Source organism: Leptosomus discolor, chromosome 1 (assembly GCF_034619465.1).
Source record: "Leptosomus discolor isolate bLepDis1 chromosome 1, bLepDis1.hap2, whole genome shotgun sequence".
In the NCBI taxonomy this organism is placed as follows: domain Eukaryota; kingdom Metazoa; phylum Chordata; class Aves; order Leptosomiformes; family Leptosomidae; genus Leptosomus; species Leptosomus discolor.
In genome coordinates, this window is record NC_141391.1 from 25,423,350 (window position 1) to 25,443,945 (window position 20,596).

At 39.5% G+C, this 20,596-nt stretch overlaps 1 protein-coding gene across 1 annotated transcript in view; it reads right to left on the reverse strand.

Moving 5' to 3' along the window:
* The window catches only part of STARD13 (StAR related lipid transfer domain containing 13), a 259,540-nt gene that overhangs the window by 218,912 nt on the left and 20,032 nt on the right, over positions 1-20,596 (reverse strand). The window contains exons 2-3 of the mRNA XM_086481875.1: positions 11,022-11,168; positions 6,329-6,463 (exon numbers count right to left, since the gene is read on the reverse strand). Of these exons, the coding sequence (XP_086338001.1) occupies positions 6,329-6,463; positions 11,022-11,168 (282 nt within the window). The remainder of the gene's footprint in view (positions 1-6,328; positions 6,464-11,021; positions 11,169-20,596) is intronic.

Sequence of the window (20,596 nt, forward strand, 5' to 3'; positions counted from 1 at the left end):
TCAGCACGTGCGCAGAGCAGGGGAAGAATGGATACACAGTCATCCTGTTCAGAGGCAAGAACGTCCAGTGTAATGGGGTACAGCTGGAAGCAGAGTGTGTTGCTTCATCTGACTATTTCACCATGCCTCTGTCCCAGCAGGATATTGCTCGTATTAAGTAGTGAAAGCAAAAAGAAAAATTCTGCAGAGATGATGTTTCAAACTACTTGCATCTATGCTGGAGACCTAATTTGCTGACATCATTAATATCAACATTAAGGATACATAGGAAAGAAATTCACATGACTAAAGGACACAGTTTGAAATTTGGTTTTGCAAGAATGGGAACAACTGGAGATAGCACTCTTTATGGGGAAGGATGGTCAGCGGCAAAAACGCAGGCCTAGGATTATGTATAGATTCTGCTCTTGACCATGCTGCAACCAACCAGTACGACTTGTAGAAAGTCAATGAAGAACTAATTTCTACAAAGCTTTTTGTAACTTTCATCTGCTTGAGCTATGCTACTTATACAAGTAGCTGAACTACTGACAGAAATCTTCAGCTCCAACAAAGACAAATAATTGTGTCTTCAAGTACACCCTTTCCTTGAGAAAATGGATCTTTGAACACTAAGTCTCCCTCACACAGATCTAGGCTTCTTATTCCATCTACTTGCACTTCGTGGGTCATACAAAACAGCCCAACAACAGAATGGGCAGAGAGTTCTCTGCAATGACAAATCTTTGCCCAGAGGTTGCATAAGTCTTCTTGGGGCTTTACAATCAACTCTGTCAATGCGGGGCAAGGTCAGAGTAAAGCATGATCTGCCTAATCTTCACCTAGGGAAACACACCCTACTAGGTAATTGATGCAACTGCTGCTGTAAATTGTACCGTGAACCGATAAATTTATGACCACATCCAGCAGTGATAGTGTGTGAAACTTATTTCAGAGCCAGGTTATATACACTTATCTTCTAATCTCGGATGTAAAATGAAGACTCTGCTAACATATTTCATTGAGAAATGATGGATCAGCCTCAGGTTTGTAAATACTTTTAAGATCCTCAAATTCCAAAAGACTGCTTAGTAGAAATACAAACTGTTCTGAGTTGTCACATTATAACTTCCTTCTGCACTGGACGTTGGCAGCTATTTGATAAAAGGTTTGTCACACGTGCTCACTAATGGAATAATCTCTGATCCCCGCTGGTCCAGGCGCAGCAATATTGAACAAGTAGTGCATGAGAAACACAATGATTCTCATTTTCCTTCAGCTGTTTTTACTTTTGAATTTCTCTGGCTTCAAACAATGTCAAAGGGTCAGGCAGGCATCACACTGCCTACAGACAGATAATGACTGTTATAGTCACAGATTATGGTATCATTAGTTTTACATTTCTAAACAATGTCAGAAGATATCAGACATCTCTGGAACCTCTGACCTAAACTCTTGAGATGCTGTTTATAGCATTGAATAGCATTTCTCAAAAAAAAAAAAAAAAATCATCTTCTTAAAAGCATCACAAACACTTTTCAGTCATGTGGGTTACAAGGCACTATTTGGCTTCCCATTTTCCAAATCAAGTGGCTTAGCACGGACAAACCCTAGTTCTACAAACAGTTCAAGCTATGAGTAGCTGGCACTCAAGCTGAAAGACGCAATTCACCGTGTCTCATCTCCAGCCACTCTGGCCCTCTCTTGCAGCAGTCTACATATTCATGCAGCTAACTAGTGAACCATACTGAGAATCCATGTTAAAACAAACTCCAAACCTATAAAATTATTAATTTAGCCCTCTCAGTTTAATAAACTCAAGCTACCTGTGAAACTAAAGCATGAGAAATCAAAACTGTGCTCATCAACTCTACTTAAAAAGAAAACATAAAAGCAGACTTACCACAGATAAAGGAAAAATCCCACCTTGTTACCAATATATCAAGTTTTCTTTCCTTACTAATTCACAGAGTGCATACTGCAGAGGATATTGTGTTATCTGCAAGAGCTAGAGGGTTTTCACACCACCTGGTATTAGACCATCTAGGTCTCAAAGTTTCCTCTGCTCAGTGCATGGAGAGGCAGGCACTGCCTATCAAATGCCAGACTGTAACTTAGATGCCATGGGAGGGATTTAGCTCCCCCAGCTCTAAGCACCCATGCCTCAGCCAGTCCCCCCAGGCTCTTCAAATACTCGAACAGCCAACATCAGCACTTTGTGGGCATGAAGCACTTCAACCAGGTGACACACATTCAGATGATTACTTCAGGGTGAGATGGATCTTGCCGTAGAAGTGTTTTTTTTTTCTCTCCATTAATGGAATCTCTATGATGTAGACATGGACTGTCCTGGTTTGGGCTAAACCAGAACTAATTCTGGTTTAGTGCTTTAATTTTTCAGTTAAGTCTCTTCTAACTAACAGCACTTCTGAAACAGCAGTGTGTTTTTCCAGACAGTGACTGCTCCTAGCAGTGATAAGGCCTGATGTTTATAGTTCGTACCAAGGAATGATGTGCAGAAAGGCCTTTGTTTATACTTGTTCTTGTAGTGACCAAGGTCACTGCTAAATCTTGTACTCCATGTTGGGGTGCCAGGAGTGAAAAGGGTCACAAGCACGAAAAAGGTCACACCTGCAGGGAGGAGTGAACTGGACAGGTGACCCAAACCTGACCAGCAGAGTGTTCCATCCCATATACGTCACGTTCAGTATAAAGCTGAGAGATCACGATGGTCTCTCTCTCTTCTTCAATGGCCGACATCTGAGGAGGACTCTGTCTGTTCTTCTGTCGTCAATCCCGATCCGTGAATCCCGGAATCCAGTGTCTGAGGCCAGCTCCTGCAGCCCATTCCTGTCTGCTGCCGAGTCCAGCCTGGGACTGCCCCAGTGCCAGCCCTGCAGCGTGGTGGTGACGTATCGTCATCAGGGTGGGGGGAGTTGGGTTTGGTATTGGGTTTGTATATATTTGTACATATTGTATATATTTCATTATTTCCTTATTCTTTTTTTTTGTTTTTAATTGTTATCGTTTCATTAAAGCTGTTTTAGTTTTCTTTTCCAAACTGTAAAGTCTCTCTCCCTTTCCCTTTTTGGAGGGGAGAGGGGTTAATAGAGAGTGTGTGTCATTTGTTAGTGGCCAGCCCAGCCTCAACCCTTGACATGGACTTACAAATGCCAGCATTTGTCAGGTGAAACTCTGTCTCTCAGACACCCAACCTCCCTACCACCTTAGGTACGTATTTCCTTTAATACCACACAAATAATGTTTCAGTGAAGCAACTTTTTGGGGGGAAGGAAGGAGGGGAGACATGACATGACACACCATTGCCCTAAAACCACGATTTTCACTATTATTCTATCAAAATATTGTAACAAGTGTGAGTCACCATTTAAAAACATATAAATCAGAACACCTACTGTGACACAAGTTTGCCAAAGAAACCTTTTAAGCTGTCAGCCTAGTTGGTATCCATAAAAGTGTGCAGCTAACATCGCTGCCTTGTATTGAGAATTGAACAACTGTGTCCTGCATAATTCTCTGCATAATATTCCTGAATTACAGCACCCCTGCTCTTTCTAACATAGGTCTTCTCCACTGCATTTGCTAATCTCAGTAATTTAAGGAGTATTTGGTTCCCTAAATGCCTGGATATACGAGCTCCTGGGGAGTGGAGACAGGTAAGCAATTTTTGACCTTCTGACTCATAAAAAATTGCAAGAGAAGAAAAACTAGCTCATGAAAACACAATGGATCTGATTTATCTCTGTGTTACTCCCAAGTTATCTACTATATCACTTGGATCGTGAGAGTTAAATGGATGAAACCTGGGTGTGATACACAAGGAATTAGCCCTTTGTCATTTGGATACAACCTCTTTAATGTAATAAAAGTAACTTCGGCATGCCCTTTTTAAAAAATATGGCAAATCTGTATCTTAAGGAGTAAGTGGTGAAAATCTGGGTATTAGAGAGACATGACAGACTCATGCAGACTGAATGCCTGGAGCTAGACATGGCCTTATTTGTATTTGTCCTGAAATACAGGACATCACCAAAAGCAGCACTTTGAAGGAAGTAAAATTATCTACTCTCCTGAATGAAATTTGTAAACACTCAGTTTCAACATTTATCCCTAGTTTAAAGCACTGGTCAACTCAAAAAATAGCTCACTAATTTCTAAAGAAGCTCTGTGCCTCCAGTAGGTTTCTAGACTAGACGGTGCCCTAAGAACAGTAGTACTTTCTGCATTACACTGCTGTTACTATGGCACTGCAAAAATGTTTGATACAATACGTAGACTGTACTGATGAAGATTCACAGAAATGCTATTTATTGTACTAGTATTTCCTGAATTTCAACAAAAAGAGAAATGTAGACTTCAGGAAAAAAAAAAAAAAAAAAATTCAAAACTTACTTTCTCTGCCTTCTCTCCCACATACTTCTAGCCAAACAATAGTATTACTGCAACATCACTTCAAAAATATTTACATTGTATTAGTGGGAAGGCAGTTAAGCAACGATACTTGTACATGCCTGAACATTTGGCAGAGGTAAAAAACAAATAAAGTTGGCAAATATCTTTTTATTGAATTCTGCTATCTGTTCCGACTAAAACAAGCGACAAATCAGAACAAATGTTTGTGCTTCTGCAGAAATGGAAAACAGTGAACTTATTTCTAAGGAAAGAAAACAGCTAGTGGGAAGAAAATAATGTTTTCAATTAGTAAGCAAGCGGAGCCCACCTTCAAATTTCTACTTCAGTGAACAGGAGTAGGCAATAAATAATTCATTATTTAATGAAATACAGAATTTGTATGGCAGTATGTGTATCATTCTTTGGTAGTTGAACAGTGTGACAGTTTTAAAGATACCTTTAATATAATAGATTTTGCTTTAATCAAAATTGTGTAGATAGCTTAAAATAAGGACCTTATCAGGAGAAAGAGAACGGCTGAGCTATTGACTTAATGTGTAATTATTGCTAAAACCTATTGGCTTTGGGATCAGAGAAATGGAGGGTGCCATATGTGATGCCAGTATCTGAAAATGCCTTTGAAGCCATTTATAGGAGAGATGCTGGTAGGACCGATATGCATAGCAGAAAACTACCAGACAGTATGCTTAAGAACAGAAACACATGGATAGTAACACAGGCTAACAGAGAAGTGTAAGTACGGCTTTTGGAGGCCAAGTTCTTTGAAATGTAGATCTGGGTGATTTGGCTGATACAATGTACTTCTGCTTCAAAATGCTTCTGATGAAGTTATCTGTCAGATCCAACTACGCTGTCAAGGAGGAACAACAAAAAAGATGTCAAGAAATAAAAAATGTGTTTTCATTGCTAACTAAAAGTGAAAAAAAAAGGTTAGGAATAATTGGTTGTTTTCTTTTACAGCGGATGGATATTACCTGACAGTCTCATAGATACATGTTCAATATCCTCATAAATATCTGGAAAATAGAGGAACAAAAAGGGACAGAGTCTTCTGATGACATTAAATTACTAAGCTTAGACTGCCAAGTGCTGCAAAAGGACCTCGTGATGCTGCATGGGCCCAAGATAAACAGGCAGATAAAATGCAATACCAATAAATACAGTCAGACACACTGAAAAAAAAACCAGTCTTGGGTATTCCCTAGTTCCTACAAGACTCCTAAAATTCAGTTTTTCACAGTACAAGAATTACAGCCAAATTAATAATCCATCAGCAAACTTACAAGAAATAGGTGTTCTTTCACATACTCCACAATTAAACTTTGGAACTCATTGCTACAGGATGCTTTAACTAGCGAAAGAAGAAACGAATACAAACAAATACAGAAGACATAACTAGTGGTAAAAAAAGACCTTTAGGAACACTTCTGCTTACAGAGAATGCAGGCTGGAATCTACCCTGAAATGGGCATAACCAACAGCCAAACTAAAAATTCTAAGAGACTAATTCTAAAACAAGCAATGAAGAAAAATATGCAATAGTGACACTGGTGGCTGGAATCCATCACATGTAACCTCCAGATGAGATGAATTACTCTTTAGAATTACTCTTTAGAAAGCCTGTTTCTTTCCATTGACCATGAAGGCAATCTGAGTTACTAGTTCAGATGTAGAAGTCTTCATTAGTGTTGTCTAAAATCAGATTAGATGAATCCCACAGGCCTGGAGCCTCATTAACTCAAGACTGACTTTTATCTGTACCTGTTTTGCAAACCAAACTCCTCCATGTAGTGCAGTATTTGCAGAACAAATGACTTTGAAGAAACACAAGGACAATTTTTATGATAAACAGTAAATTTTGAGGTTACTGAACCTGAGAGTTAGGGAATGTTGTAAATACGCTGTCGCTACTTACATCAGTTTTAGGTCGTGCTCCAGTCAACATTGGGTAAGGTAAACAGTCTAGATCCTGGTAGTCTGCTCTTCCATTTTTCCAAGATCCCTTTCCTTGATGATCTCCATAAAAGCCTGTCTCCACTTGAACAAGGCACTGTAAGAGAATTTTAAAAACCCTGTAAATAAAGGCAAGTCATAAATATTTTTAATGTGAACTGCAAGATAAAAAATCGGAATTTTGTCTTTTTAAAGCTTTTTTTCTCTGATGTAAGGTAAACATTTGGACTCAATCTTTTTTCTTAAAACCACCTGCTACATCATTTTTCCATTTTGCTCAGTCAGACATCCAGGTATTATGTGAAGTGGTTTCCCTAACAGCTAGTATACACGACTAGAGAACTAACAAATAGCAGTACACCTTCCTAAATATCAAGGACCTGAATCACCTCTGCCTTAGAAAGAGAAATGGTTTTATTCAAATTATTTAAAACTATCTTTTCACTTTATTTCATGTCTGTTTTTCTAACTTTAAACAGAGACCCAGCAAATTTCCATTCTCAAATTACAGATTCTGAACTTTCCAAATCCACTTTTCCTTGTCCCCCAAACCTGGGGAGATCTCACTCGATTGCTCCACTCCCACACCATTTTTTAAAAGATGTGTGTCCTTACTCTGGGCCCACATGGACCCAGCAACACTGAATGCACTGCCAGGAAGAGTCCAACTGCACACCATTCCCCCCATGTATCCTGGTTTGCCTCAAAAGAACAATGAGGTGTGCGAGCAAGGAGCAAGTAATGCTGCAATCCAGCAGGATCCATGCTGAAAATCAGGGAACCAGGATCACGGGTGCACTGAAGAGCAGTCCCAAGTCGTTGGGTACAATCGATCAAAATCAGCCCATTTTCTGGTTGCTCCCCTTCAAAAGAGGACAAACTTGCTGCTGGTCTTTAACAGCAACTGCCTAGTTGCAGTTAGTGTATTTTTAGGGATGTAAAATGAGGAGGCTTTGAAAAGGTGACAAAGGAATCAGTATGTGGCACAAAAAAGTCTGAAGATAAAATACACCACTGCAAAAGAGTTAAGAGAATGTGTAAGTTAAAGACAAAGTTTCGTTCAATGAAAGTCATATCTCTAATACAAGACAGGGTAATTGTAATCAAACAGGATTTGTTTGTCTGTCACTATCCACGAATGATAAAGGACTAAAACTGAAAAACGTGATTCTTATTCTTCAGATCTGCTGTTTTTTCTGTACTGGAATCAAGTACTAGACATCAAATAGCAATGCGGCAGATACATTAAAGAACAGGGAAACACTCTGTTTACAGCAATAGTGTTTTATCTCTGCTGTCTCATTTACAAAGTTCCTCCTTCTATATTGTTAAGAAAGATTTTTTTTCTTCATAGGAAGGGTACAGATTTTAGAGAAGCAGTATTATCAATTGCAGTTTTCCAAAGCTAGCAGTTTTGCTGTTAGTACATTCAGAAGGCCCAGCTTTTTGTATTTAAATCCTGTACTTATAGCAATGGTGACAGAACATTTCAGAAAATAATTTGATGACAGATAACTATTTTTAATATCTTTTCTGGATCAGATACTGAGTCATCCAGCCAGTGTTACTGCCCCATAGTATTTCTCAGCAATAAAACTGACTAGCAGTAACTTGCAGTTTACACAGATGTGAAGACAGACAACCTCTTACCATTCATCTAAAAGTTATCACATTTTAGAAAACACCTTAAACTTGTTCACCAAAATACTGCAAACCCCATACTCCCACCCAGTAAGTCCCATAACATTTATTCACTGAGCCTATTTTCATTAGCAAATATTTAGACTTCTTCCTGCAAAATTTTTGTTCAATCAAGTATTATTAATAACACATATCTCCACAACAGGAAAATTTTAAAAAATAATAAAATATCAGTTACTTTCATGAACAGATGAAAAATCCTTCAGTAGAAAAGCAACTGGCTCAACCTAGCGAATAAATTACAAAATATTTCTGAGACACAGCATTTGCCATAAGAAATAAACACTCTGTCATTTGTTAAAAATTGCCCACACTCTCAAGAGACCAATTTTTAGAGCAGCAGCTCGAACAAACTTGTTGCCACTCATACAGTAGTCACCCATTTCGGAGACCTGAGGACTACAAGTTGGCCTTGTATCTGTGAACACTTGACCCAAAATAATTTTCAATCCTAATTTCTTGCGTCAGTTCCCACTTTATATAATCAAAATAGGATAAAAACATATCTTTTTATCATATGTTGCTCATCATTATAGAAGCCAAATTTACACAGTTACTAGTAAACATATGTCTGAGATAGGTCTTCTTCCTATTCAAGTTCCCTTGTGACAAGTATAAAACATTTGATACGTGTGGAACAAATTACGACTTATAATAAGAAGTATGGACCAAATGGGATGAATTGATAGAAGATAAATTACTCATACAACTTGTATGAAAACAAGAGTTTGTTCATTTTTTCCACTGCAGCTATCATTTTGAGATGTGCAAAATCTTGTTTCTTCGCAGTAAATTCATGGAGAGATGTAGGAGGATGAATTTCTCCTCTTCGACTATACAGGAAGACCAAGGTCAACCCCTTTTGAAGCAAATTACTCTTAAATTTTTAAATTAGGGCAGATGATTCCCTTGTCCTACAAATACCTTTCCAGGAGACAGAAAATGGTGTCCCATCATCAATTCCACAACAGATTGTCCCTGACTGTTTTCTTGTTCCGATCTTGCTGGTCTCATCAGAAGGACCTTTGTGTTAAATGACCTTTCCAGCTCCTGCAGTGAAATTGGCTCTTGGAGGTTTAAAGGACATTTCCAGTCTGCCAAATAAGGCCACTTTAAAAATGCGACAGATTCACATGTTTGCCTGTCCATAGGGCAAACTCTCCTGCTTCAGAGCAGAAGAAGACATGATCCGACAAAGAGTTAACTGCTCAAATATCATATTAAGGAAAATGGTAATTTTGGCATTGATATTAGAAACATCCTTGAAATTTTTTTTGACTTTTCCAAACAGATGCAACTGTTGATAACAGAAACAAATGTGCCAAGACCAGTAAGCCTGGCTTGGAGCTAGGTTTTATCAGCATACTAAGCATGACCAGCTCTGTATCACTAGCACAGGCTTCTGGTGGGGGAATATGTCCCAGAAAGAAGACTGTGACCAAAGTCCTGGCCTCTGTACTCAGAAGATGTCTTGCCACCAAGCTTCAGTAAGGGAAGTGCAAGCATCTGGGATGCTGATGTTGGCATTCCCTATGTATGCAACCACTTTTGATGATGTTGTTCTTATGTACTAAAGGGTATTCGAAAACATTGTCTATTTGGGTTTGGTTTTCTGCTCTCTACATGTTACATGCCCTTCACTGAATGCTCCATGATGTGTTCTATGATGTTCAAGCTGTCATGGAAAAAGAATTATGCCTAACCAAACCATCGCTTTTGCCTTAGTAGTATAGGCACAGCCATAAAATCACAGGTGTTTGGATCACTGGTTACCAAACCCAGACTGCCTCACAATGGGAAGTGCTTAAACTCTGATGGCCCGGATTTCACTTTCAGGCAGAAAAGCAGACCACGCTGCCGCTGTATTTTGACAGAAGACACTGAGCAGCTGCCTACAAGAAGACAGAACACTGTCCATTAACAGACAAGTCAATGATGAAATTAATTCAGTTGGTCAGAGCTGGTTCTGACTTGCTGACATTACAATAGGAAAGATGAGAGACAGTCATGGCCACTCTGTTACTAAGACTCTCTCTGCAGAATATGAAAACACATACTGCAAAGCGCAACACCGAGACGCAACATTCCAAAAGCGTCACCTTGAGAGACATGAACATTTACACTGTGATCCACACAGATGTTTACTTAAAGAATTTACTCTTACAAAATGAAGCAGCATTGAAACGGAAGCAACGGCAAAAGCATTCAAACAAGCTCACCTTCCAGGAATTTCAAGCCAGTACTAACATTCAGAGCTGCAAATCCAAACAACTCTATCTTAAGAACTGACTTTAATCATAGCCTAAAGCAGGGAACAAACACTTCTACTTCTCAAGTTGTTTACTTCCAGTTACTTGCTTCTATTGAAAAAAATTGCTTATTCAAAAAATACTAAAATAATATCATTGCTCCTTAATCCTATTTGCCCTCAAAATAAAAACTTGAGAAACTGTGTGTCATCAACTAATGATACCTGCCATCACAAAATATTCTTAACTAGCGGAATGCAGCTCTAAATCAAATACTCACACAAAAACCAAAAATATTAATTCAACTCTTAATAAAGATACATAGTGTCTCTCTCACAGTTATGTCTTTAAATAAATATAAAAAGTATAAATAGGCTAGCATTGGAACCTTAACAATATTCTACCTTGAAAAATTATCAAATACAATCATCTGGATTCAAATTCCTCTCTAAAAAAAAAAAAAAAGACGTTTAATGATTTTAAGCCATATTGACAGAAAACTTCTAAGTTTCATCCTACAACATTTCTGGTTATTTGTTCATTAGTCACCTAATGAAATTAGAGACTTTGTTATTATTGAGCGAAAACTGTTGAATCTAAGCTCCTCAGCCTGTTCAGAAACACAACCAGATCTGAAAACTATAGCTTGATGAGTATCTGACAGCTAAATGTAGAAAACGCGTCATATGACACACACATTCTTACCAGTTGCTTGTGCCTTTTGGTAGAAGGAGTACCAGAGGGAGAAGAGCCAGCACTCAGAGCTTCTTCAATATCTAAGTTCAACTGTTCCAGTTTCTTCATAAGACACGACATAGAGTCCGACCATTCAGATCCTTTTTCTGGTTGGGTCTAAAAGAAATCAAACATATATGAAGTCTTAAAACATTCAAGGTTTTTGTAACTTGAAGACTCTAATTTTTCTTTCATCCATCAAGGAAAAAGCTGACCAGTCCTTTCCCTGTCCTTAAGTAACTCTTCTCCATTCAGAAAGCTTCAATTATCACTCCAATCCTGATGACATATTCATAGCTGTTCTTCATACTCAAATGATCATGATCATACTCCACTTCTGTGTATCTGAATGGCTTTATAACACTTCATCTTGGGTGAACCCCTGCCAGCTCAAGCTGAACACAACCAAGACCAAAGCCAGAGTAACTCTAACATCTCCTCCTAAAGCCACTTCTATTTTAGCATTTTTCCACTGATGGTTCATTGTCAATAAGATCCAGAACAGTGAACATCATGATGTGCACTGCATTTTATTCCTTACTATATTTTCAGACTTGGTCAAGTCTTGCATCTTTCTTCTGCTCATCCATTGGGAATACTTTATTGGTTTCAAACATTTTCTGTTTTCATGGATGTATCTTCCCCTTTTACCTGAACTGCTTTCCTGTATAATGAAAACATGAGTTCATTGTAGCGTGGCTGCCAAAAAAACTTGTTCCTTCGTTTCCTCAAGACCTTTCCAGTGACTCCCCTTAAGCATCTTTCCATGGCAGTCCCTGTGATGCTGCTGCATTATGCCTTGTTTTCCTTATTCAAACCACTTCTAATGATCCACAAGAAAGGTACAGTCACACTGACCTCCCTGTCATTACGGGCAGCTACTGCTCCCCAGATTAGTCTCTGTCCTGAAGCTACATCAGCTCTTTCATCTTTACTTTCACAAACAATACATATATTTGCAATGAGGATAATTTCATAGCAAACAATTCTAATAGACTGAGCATACAAAGAGTAATACTGTGTTGCCATCCTGCCAAAATCCTAAGAGCATCATACCAACACTCCATGATACCTAGGGGAGCTAGATGAATATTGTTATTATCCTTACCTGATAAATCTTTATGGTGCTTTGTTTCCTTCTGAGGGTTTTGCAAGTGGGACAGAGAGGTAATTGTAATTTGCTCACTATTGCAGAAAAAAAAGCTTTACAAATAGAATCCAGGAGGCTCACTCCACTATTACACTGATACATATTATTACTAATAGAATTGCTCATCTTCATCACAGTGACTGAGAATAAGGCCCCAGATCATCAGACATGTGGTCTCATATTACCAACCTTCAGAGGGGCTAGTATTATCTTTGTGGGGGTTGTTTTGAAGCACAGAAAATTAAATATCCAATTCAATCTTCAGTTTTACAGGTCTTTCTTTGGAATTTCCCAAATTTTTACAGCCTCTGAGTATTATTCCTGAAATGCTGTTAAAAGTGCTAAGCTGTATTTCGACTCTGTGGGTATCAAAATTACTTAAACAGATACTTTGATTGCTCCTCGTTGTCTTCCCAACCACTTTAAAGTAAAATATAGGATGTCCCACAGAAAGTGAGTATCAGAAGACGCTCCTCATGTGGAATCCATTCTGAGTGAGATGATCTTACACAGGAAATGCACATGTTGAGATATGTCTACAACACTTATTTGTAAACAAAGTAAAGATGCTACATTTTCCTGTAGTTATGCCTCCTCACGTACTGATCTTTCCAATCTTAATGAATGCTCAAAACAACTCAACAAGGACAAAACACACAAACCAACCCAGCAACAATGAATGCAGAAAGTCTGTCAAAATCTAATATGAAGGTTCTATTTCTCAACACAGTTAAACTGTAATTTAAGAAAAAAGAGCTGTAAGAATGTGCTTTCTTACTTATCAGTGGTAAACAGTCCTGAGGCAGCAATTACACAGGGAAATAAGTAAAATGCGTCCGATGGTGATCATTCCCTTGTACTCAGCTTTGGTGAGGCCTCACCTCAAGTACTGTGACCAGTTTGGGGCCCCTCTCTACAAGAAGGACATTGAGGTGCTGGAGACGGTACAGAAGTGGGCTACCAAGCTAGTAAAGGATTTGGAGTATGTCTCATATGAGGAACAGCTGAGGGATCTGGGTCTGTTTAGCCTGCAGAAGAGAAGGCTGAGGGGAGACCTTATTGCTCTCTACAACTACCTGAAAGGAAGTTGCAACGAGGCTGGTGTTGGTCTGTTCTCTCTAGTAACAAGCAATAGAACAAGGGGAAATGGCCTTAAGCTGCACCTGGGGAGGTTCAGCCTGGATATTAGGAAGAATTTCTTTACTGAAAGGGTTGTCAGGCATTGAAACAGCCTGCCCAGGGTGGTGGTGGAGTCACCATCCCTGGAGGTGTTTAAGAGACGGGCAGATGTTGTACTTAGGGACATGGTTTAGGGGTGTTGATAGAGCTAGGACAAAGGTTGGACTCGATGATCTTGAAGGTCTCTTCCAACCGAAACTGTTCTATGATTCTAATTGTACCTGCCAGGTGACAAACACTGAAGGCTACATTAGAAGTTTGGATTTTTGAGTTCAATAAAAAGCAGAAGTGATTTACACGAGTGCATACAGTCCATTTTCTGTTCCATGACAGAAAAGAGTATTTTGCGGGGCTGGAGAGGCGTCTCTAATTTAGCAATTTCCATGGAAAATACAAAGATGAAAAATCATGAAGACTTTATGAAAGGCTCAAAATATTTCTAAGACACTCCAAATGCATGTAACAATACACACGATATTGTGTTACAATAAAAAACTGTCCCATGCACAGGGAAGCATACTTTGCCTTTATCTCAACAAATATTTACCTACTGGAACAATACCTCCAACAGTCACTAATACTCTGCAATACATCTGTATGAGCCAACCCCCTTATTTTTATAAATTTCTTGTTTTACTTAATAGAACTCAAACTACAGTCATTCCTTAAAACCACAAATCCTAAGGAGTTTCCCCAAACTGTAACTTTCCTAGCCTTCTCCATTCAGTTCTGTCTTTTTTAGTTCAGTAAGACTCTATATTGTGTCTATTAAGGGAATGAGGAAAAAGATGGGTTTTCATTATCTTTCAAGATAAAGCCAAATGGGCCTGGTTAACAAATGCCATTCACTAATTGGAAATTTGGCACAAAAGCACTATTTGGAACAAATGCTGATCGGCTATGTATTTCAAAGGTTGCCTGAAATTCCTGCTGAAAAGCAAAAACATGATGCTACTTACATTCAAAAATATACAGCCTGCACAGCAGGACTCCTAACCAGTGAATAAATTCTGCCTAATCCATTCACGAGGAACACAGCTCCCCAGTGTTCAGCCCTAGTAACTAGGCTGGACACTATCAAAGTGCTCAGAAGAGCTGAGTATCAGTGTATCGTGCCCATAGCAACTGCAGAGGCAGCAGGGTCAGAGCATCTTTGGAAGCTTTTGTGTCTTGCCCTTCAGGAGGAAAAAAAAAATCTCACTCCAAATTATCTAGGAAAAAAAAATCTCACTCCAAACCATCTAAGAACCACGGTCTGCTTTATTCATTTGGTTTCCCCTAAAAAGATGTACAGGAAGAACACTCCCTTCCACATACTCTCAAGTTCTTTCTTTGTTGGAGCCAAGGTCATTCAGCAATGCATAGTAATGTTGTTATCTTTTGAAGAACCTGAAAAGCTTAGAGACAGAAGTGCATTACAGGAACACTTTTTGTATGTTACCTTGGTATATAGAATTGTTTAGGCTGGAAAGGACCTTTAAGATCATTGAGTCCAACCGTTAACCTAACACTGCCAAGCCACCACTAAACCATGTCCCTAAGCACCACACCTACACGTCTTTTAAATACCTCCGGGAATGGTGACTCAACCACTCCTCTGGGCAGCCTGTTCCAATGCTTGACAATCCTTTTGGTGAAGAAATCTTTCCTAATATCCAAACTAAACCTCCCCTGAAGCAACTTGAGGCTGTTTCCTCTCACCCTATCCTAGACAGATGAGCAGTAGTAGACCAGAGAATCCCTTGTCAAACAAATCTTTCGAGGTGGAGCAACCTTGTCTATGAAGATCATGTCATACATTGGGCAGAGAATGACATACTGGCCTTCAAAGTGAACTCCTTTCCATAGTCCTTTCTAGTCCCATACACTCAGGTTAGACAAAAAAACGAATAAAAATATCATAGATTCATAGAATGGTTTGGGTTGGAAGGGACCTTAAAGACCACTAGTCCAACCCCCTTGCCATGGGCAGTGACACCTTCCACTAGACCAGGTTGCTCGAAGCCCCATCCAGCTTGGCCTTGACCACTGCCAAGGAGGGGGCAAAAATATACCTGATTTGTTTCATCTGCTTCTCCTACTTGAGAAATAAAACCCAGCCAGGTCCCAAGGACTTAGAGAATCACAAAACAGAAGTATCATCCTCTGTGCCAAATATGAAATTAAATGGTATGCACTTCCTTAAACTTGAAGCAGTTACAAATGCAGCTATTATGCTTCAGATAGTTACTGTATATGAAGAATTAACACAACTGTTTAATATTTACTAAGACACATTCAGCAATCAGCCAAACATAAAATTTAGTTGTAGGTTACTACTTCCTACAGCAACCACAGCTTGTTTCAGAATAGCAAGCTTCATGCTTTTGTTACATGAACACATTCTTATCCAGATTCTGCGTTCACTTACATAGCTGAAATTTCAATATTACCAGTAACAAATTACAGAGGTAAAACAGAGCGCAAGGTTATGGTCCATCACCTAAACACTTAGTTGTTCTTTCATTAGATTGAGAAGTAAATACATTCCAGACATTCAGCTATTTGTGCCTTTTGAACCAAAGGCTTCTGCACCCTGTTTTTCAGTTCCCAAGTGTTCTTCACTAATCTTATTCAGCAAAAACATCTGTGATAAAAGGCACATTTGTTTCAATGTTTTGCCCATGAAGCTTATTGCAATAGGCATAGTAGCTGCCAGCAAATCTAAATTTAAACCGAAAGAATGTGGCAGAAACGAACAAATCCATATAGAACACTCAAGAGGTCAGGGTTAACCTCGCTGCCAGACCTCATCCTATACTGGAAGCAGAAAGGCTTCCAAGTGAAGGGTTATGAGAAAATTACACAACTCTAAATTTATCTGATAACTTGTGGCTTTCATTTCAGAAACCTTCAACAGCTCCAATTGTTCAGATAATTAATGTACTGTACAACTTCGAGTGATAAATTACTAACCTCCAAAAAAACCCCAACCCAACGCTATTTAACCCTCCTCCCTAACATTAAATCAGTTTAGATAAAATTCTCTCTGATGTACAGTCTAGATCCGCAAAGAATATTTTGTGGAAGTATTTCAGAGACCGAATATTGTACTTTGCTCTCACTGACTGATGGGGCTCCTCCGTTCTCAAAAGCAGCTCTGTGAAAAAGAAGGTCTCAGCCACTGGTGGCTTTGCCTACAGGGGCTGGGGGAGAAAGCCAGACTTGTTCCTTATACAAAATCCTTCAGAAAAAAAGTATTTAGAATACAAAGGGCTCTTTTATTCTCAAAATAGATTTATGTGTGCCTTCTACATTAGAAGATAAAATTTTCAAAGGGAATTTTCCCTCATATTCCACTACGGTGTTGCTTAAATATTTACAGAGCTTTTAGATGGACAACTAACTTGTGGCACCTTTGTCTGGAAAGCAGGTAAACTCAACTCTGCAGTTAGCAACCCCTCCACTTCTAAGAACAGTATTGCTACCCATCTGAAATTATCAAGGAAAGTCTCTTCAGTCTCTCAAGTCAGCAGGCAAAACCACGTGCGTAGCTAGGTTGCTGGGAAAGTGAAAGCTCTTCAGGGACACCGCATAAAATTCAGGGAAATCTGGATCCTTCCGATCCCCCAAACATGGAAGCATTCACCTAAGACGGGCTATTAAGACCTCAGCAGTGTTCACAAAGAAAAGGTACAGAAATCCTAATATGAAGATAGTGTTAATTTAACTGGTTTTAAAGGAAATACCTTTTCCAGGATGAAACCTTTCCTCCTAAACCTATGATATTTACACTTCTTAAACACATCTGTGTAAGGAGTTTCATTTTTCCTTCCTATCCGGTCACTTTCTCCTTTGTCCCTTCCAGCCTGAGGGTGTGCTGCCCCAAGCTGCTGATTTCTTCAAACAGGTTTTCAGAAGTGACACAAGCTGTCCCTATATGAATCTGATTAAACCTTCCAAGTGTTTGATGCTCTAGAGCAAATTAAACTGATTTTTAAAAACACTTAAGGTTGGTTTCTGGCTTTCCTCTGTTTCCCCTTACAGTGCTGCCACATAACTGACTTAATCTTCTTTCACTAAGCTCAACCGTGCATTTCTTGAACCTATGTGCTTGCATTTTAGTAAACCACTAGCTATGTCTTTGAGGATGAATACAGTACAACACACAAAACCACTGTGGGAATGCTAACTTCAAGACAGAGAACAACAAGGACATACACTTGGGTTTGGTTTTTTTTTTTATGATTAAAAGGTGCACAACATGGGACAAAAGGGAACCCAAAGAGGTGGTACCATGAGAAAATAATGTAACACAACCCTTACCCCATTTCATTTATTCGACTTCTTAAACGCAAACTCATATCAGCTCAGAAATAGACTCAATTACTTTTTATAACAGCTTTAAATCTCTCAGACAGTGAACTGGTAAATTTGGGCTTTAATTTGCAATCAATACGCTGACCTTGCAGACTGATAACGTCCATTGTATGAAAGAAAATAAAATCCTGAAGTCTCGTCTCTCTTTCAAGGGTTCCTGCGTCAGTTCTTAAGGACTATTGCTCCAAGCTAGGCAGGACAGGAGCCCTGGTACCAGAGTCTTCCAAGTATTGGTTTATGGAAATATTCCTCAGATGAAGAAACCTGAGCTAATTTCTGGGACTGGCAGTCATAAGCTGTGTCAGCACAGTGCTTCACCCAAGACGAGAGAGAAACTGGAAGGGGAAAAGAAAGGAATTTAGCTGAGGAAAAGGTGTGGGGCAAAATGCTTTGGGAAACAACTGCAAGCTGCTGCAGAGTTGTAAAGAGCAGTAGCCCACTGCCCCAGCCAGCCTAGTATGAGAACTCTGTTGCAGGTTTGTTTTTAGTAAAAGCAACTAGTGTCCTATTGGACTTTTCATTTTAAAAATGACAACTTAAAATGGCATGTAGTTGGTTTCAACATCAAACTGCGATTCGAGTTTGCTCCAATGATTAAAAAAACCCTTTTTTATTTTCCCAGTTCACAACGCCTACAGCAATTCTCCACCTCCTAACAAATAATGATGTCAAGCAGCACCGCATACATGACAAGCCTGTACTGCCGACACACACCACAGAACTGGCACCTGAATGGCCAGACAAGCTGTCTTAATTGACATCTGCTCCTATTTCACCACATGAATTATCCTCTTGGGTTATCCCACCTTCAGCTGCTTCAGAGCAGACGCCAGCTCATCATTTATCTATGCTACCATTTCTTCCACCTTGTGGAGAAAGTGAACTGAGCTTCTTCTATCCTAAACACCTGCTCTAAGCAGTAGACAAATCCCTGATGCCGTCCATTTGCATTCGGTTTGGTACCATCTGCAACAGTGGTTGTATCTGCACATCACATTTAGTGACCAACTTTGATTAAAGACATGTCTAGCCCGATGAAGGTCCCACTTGAAAAATAACACACTGTTCTGAATTCTTCTGTGATAATGTTTGAGGTCTTTGGTAAATAAATGTCCAGTTTAAATATTAGACGTTATAGCACATAGATACTCTAGTCTGATCTAGGTCTTCGAAGACATAAATGCAAACCAGGTCATGTTGCATCTTACTGCAATGAGCAGGGAGAGGAACAAAAATTCTCCAAAGAATGAACGACTGCTACTTTAGTAGCTTTTAAATGCTAGCAAGATTTAAAGCTCCAGCACTGTGCTTGTGTGCTACGTACATCCCTCCTTACTCTATACTAGTAAAGTAAGAAAATATTTATGTGTATTCCACCCTCACCAGATCCTCGTTGTTCTTGTACATGGAAATGAAAACATACTTCTTCTATACCGAAAGTGATTCTGATTTAGAAGGATGGAGGAAAGACAAATAGCCACGGGGAGCCCCCAGAAGCTTCCCCTGGTGCCATAACCTTGCTGGACACAGTGTAGACAGTAAAATTCACCCCTAGGGCTGCAACAAAGGAAAATGAGTGTGACTAGTGGAAACCACAGTGTCTACCTAGAGATTAGTGACTCAAAAGTAACACTGGAAGACGTAAACGACTGTGCCTGGAGACCAGTAGTGAAAGTAATATGAAGAAGAAAACAGTAACAGGAGATAAAAGGGATAGTGATAGGATGACATCATAAAAAGTGATTGCGTGGCCCATGTAACACTCAGGAGAGCCCAGACATAAACCCTATAAAGGGTAAAGCAAACTTCAGGGAAAAGCCTTCAGAAGCCCTAGAGCAAAAGCCACCGACAGGCTTATCTGCAGCATAAGGCACAGGAGCCTCGGGAGAGGAAGCACTAGTGCCTTACCTCTGCCGCTGGACCCAGAACAAAGCAAGTGGCGCGGCGTGCCCCCACCGATCGGGAGCAGGGGAAGCATGACCCCACCGTGAGCAACATGAGCCAACGTGGGCACTCTCCTCCACTCACCTGTCAGGGGCGAGCTGTGGGCAGCACGTAACCGTTAACGGGCCATCAGTGCGCGCCGTGTTTCAGTCGTTACTTCAACAGCTGAAGCAGGGTTTTGTTTCGCATTAATCGGTAAAGCAATAATCTTACTTAACACAGTACTTGAATTAAGCAAGGATTTGTCTGCTTCCCCGGCACACCACCACCCACGATGGTCAGTCAACTGTCAGAGCGCACCTTGACGGAAGCTGGTGCTCGGTGTGTGGGCAAAGGGCGCTAAAGGTACCGAGAGCTGCCAAAGAAGCCCTGCACACCAGCGCCAGGGCTGCCCTGGCAATCTAACACAGGCGTTGAGTCATTTTTTCTAAAAATATCAATGTCAACGTTTCCTTGAAAAACTCTGGAGCAGATTCTAAACATTAAGATGGTAAAGGATAAAGACAGAGGTCTAGTAATAGCTGGCAAATTTCTAAATGTAAATAAAGAACCTACTGTGAGACACTAGATGCCAGAATACTTTTTTTTAAAAAAAAAAACCAAACCCACACCTCTATGTAGGTAACTATAACCTTAACACTTTTTTTTCCCTTCAAAATACAAACATTCTTAGGTACCTATTTTTCAATTATTGTAATTTTAAAAAATCATACATACAGTGAAAGAATTTCCAAGAAAACTGGTAACAGAGATTGTCTACATATATTATGGAACCTCAGCTATTCACTGTATTCTGAGTAAGTCATACAGCACTTCCTTGGTGCTTATATCACAGACAAAACCAAAACATACAAAACCACTGATAAATATGAAACTTGTAACATTACTGCAACACTGTCATTGTATTTATGAT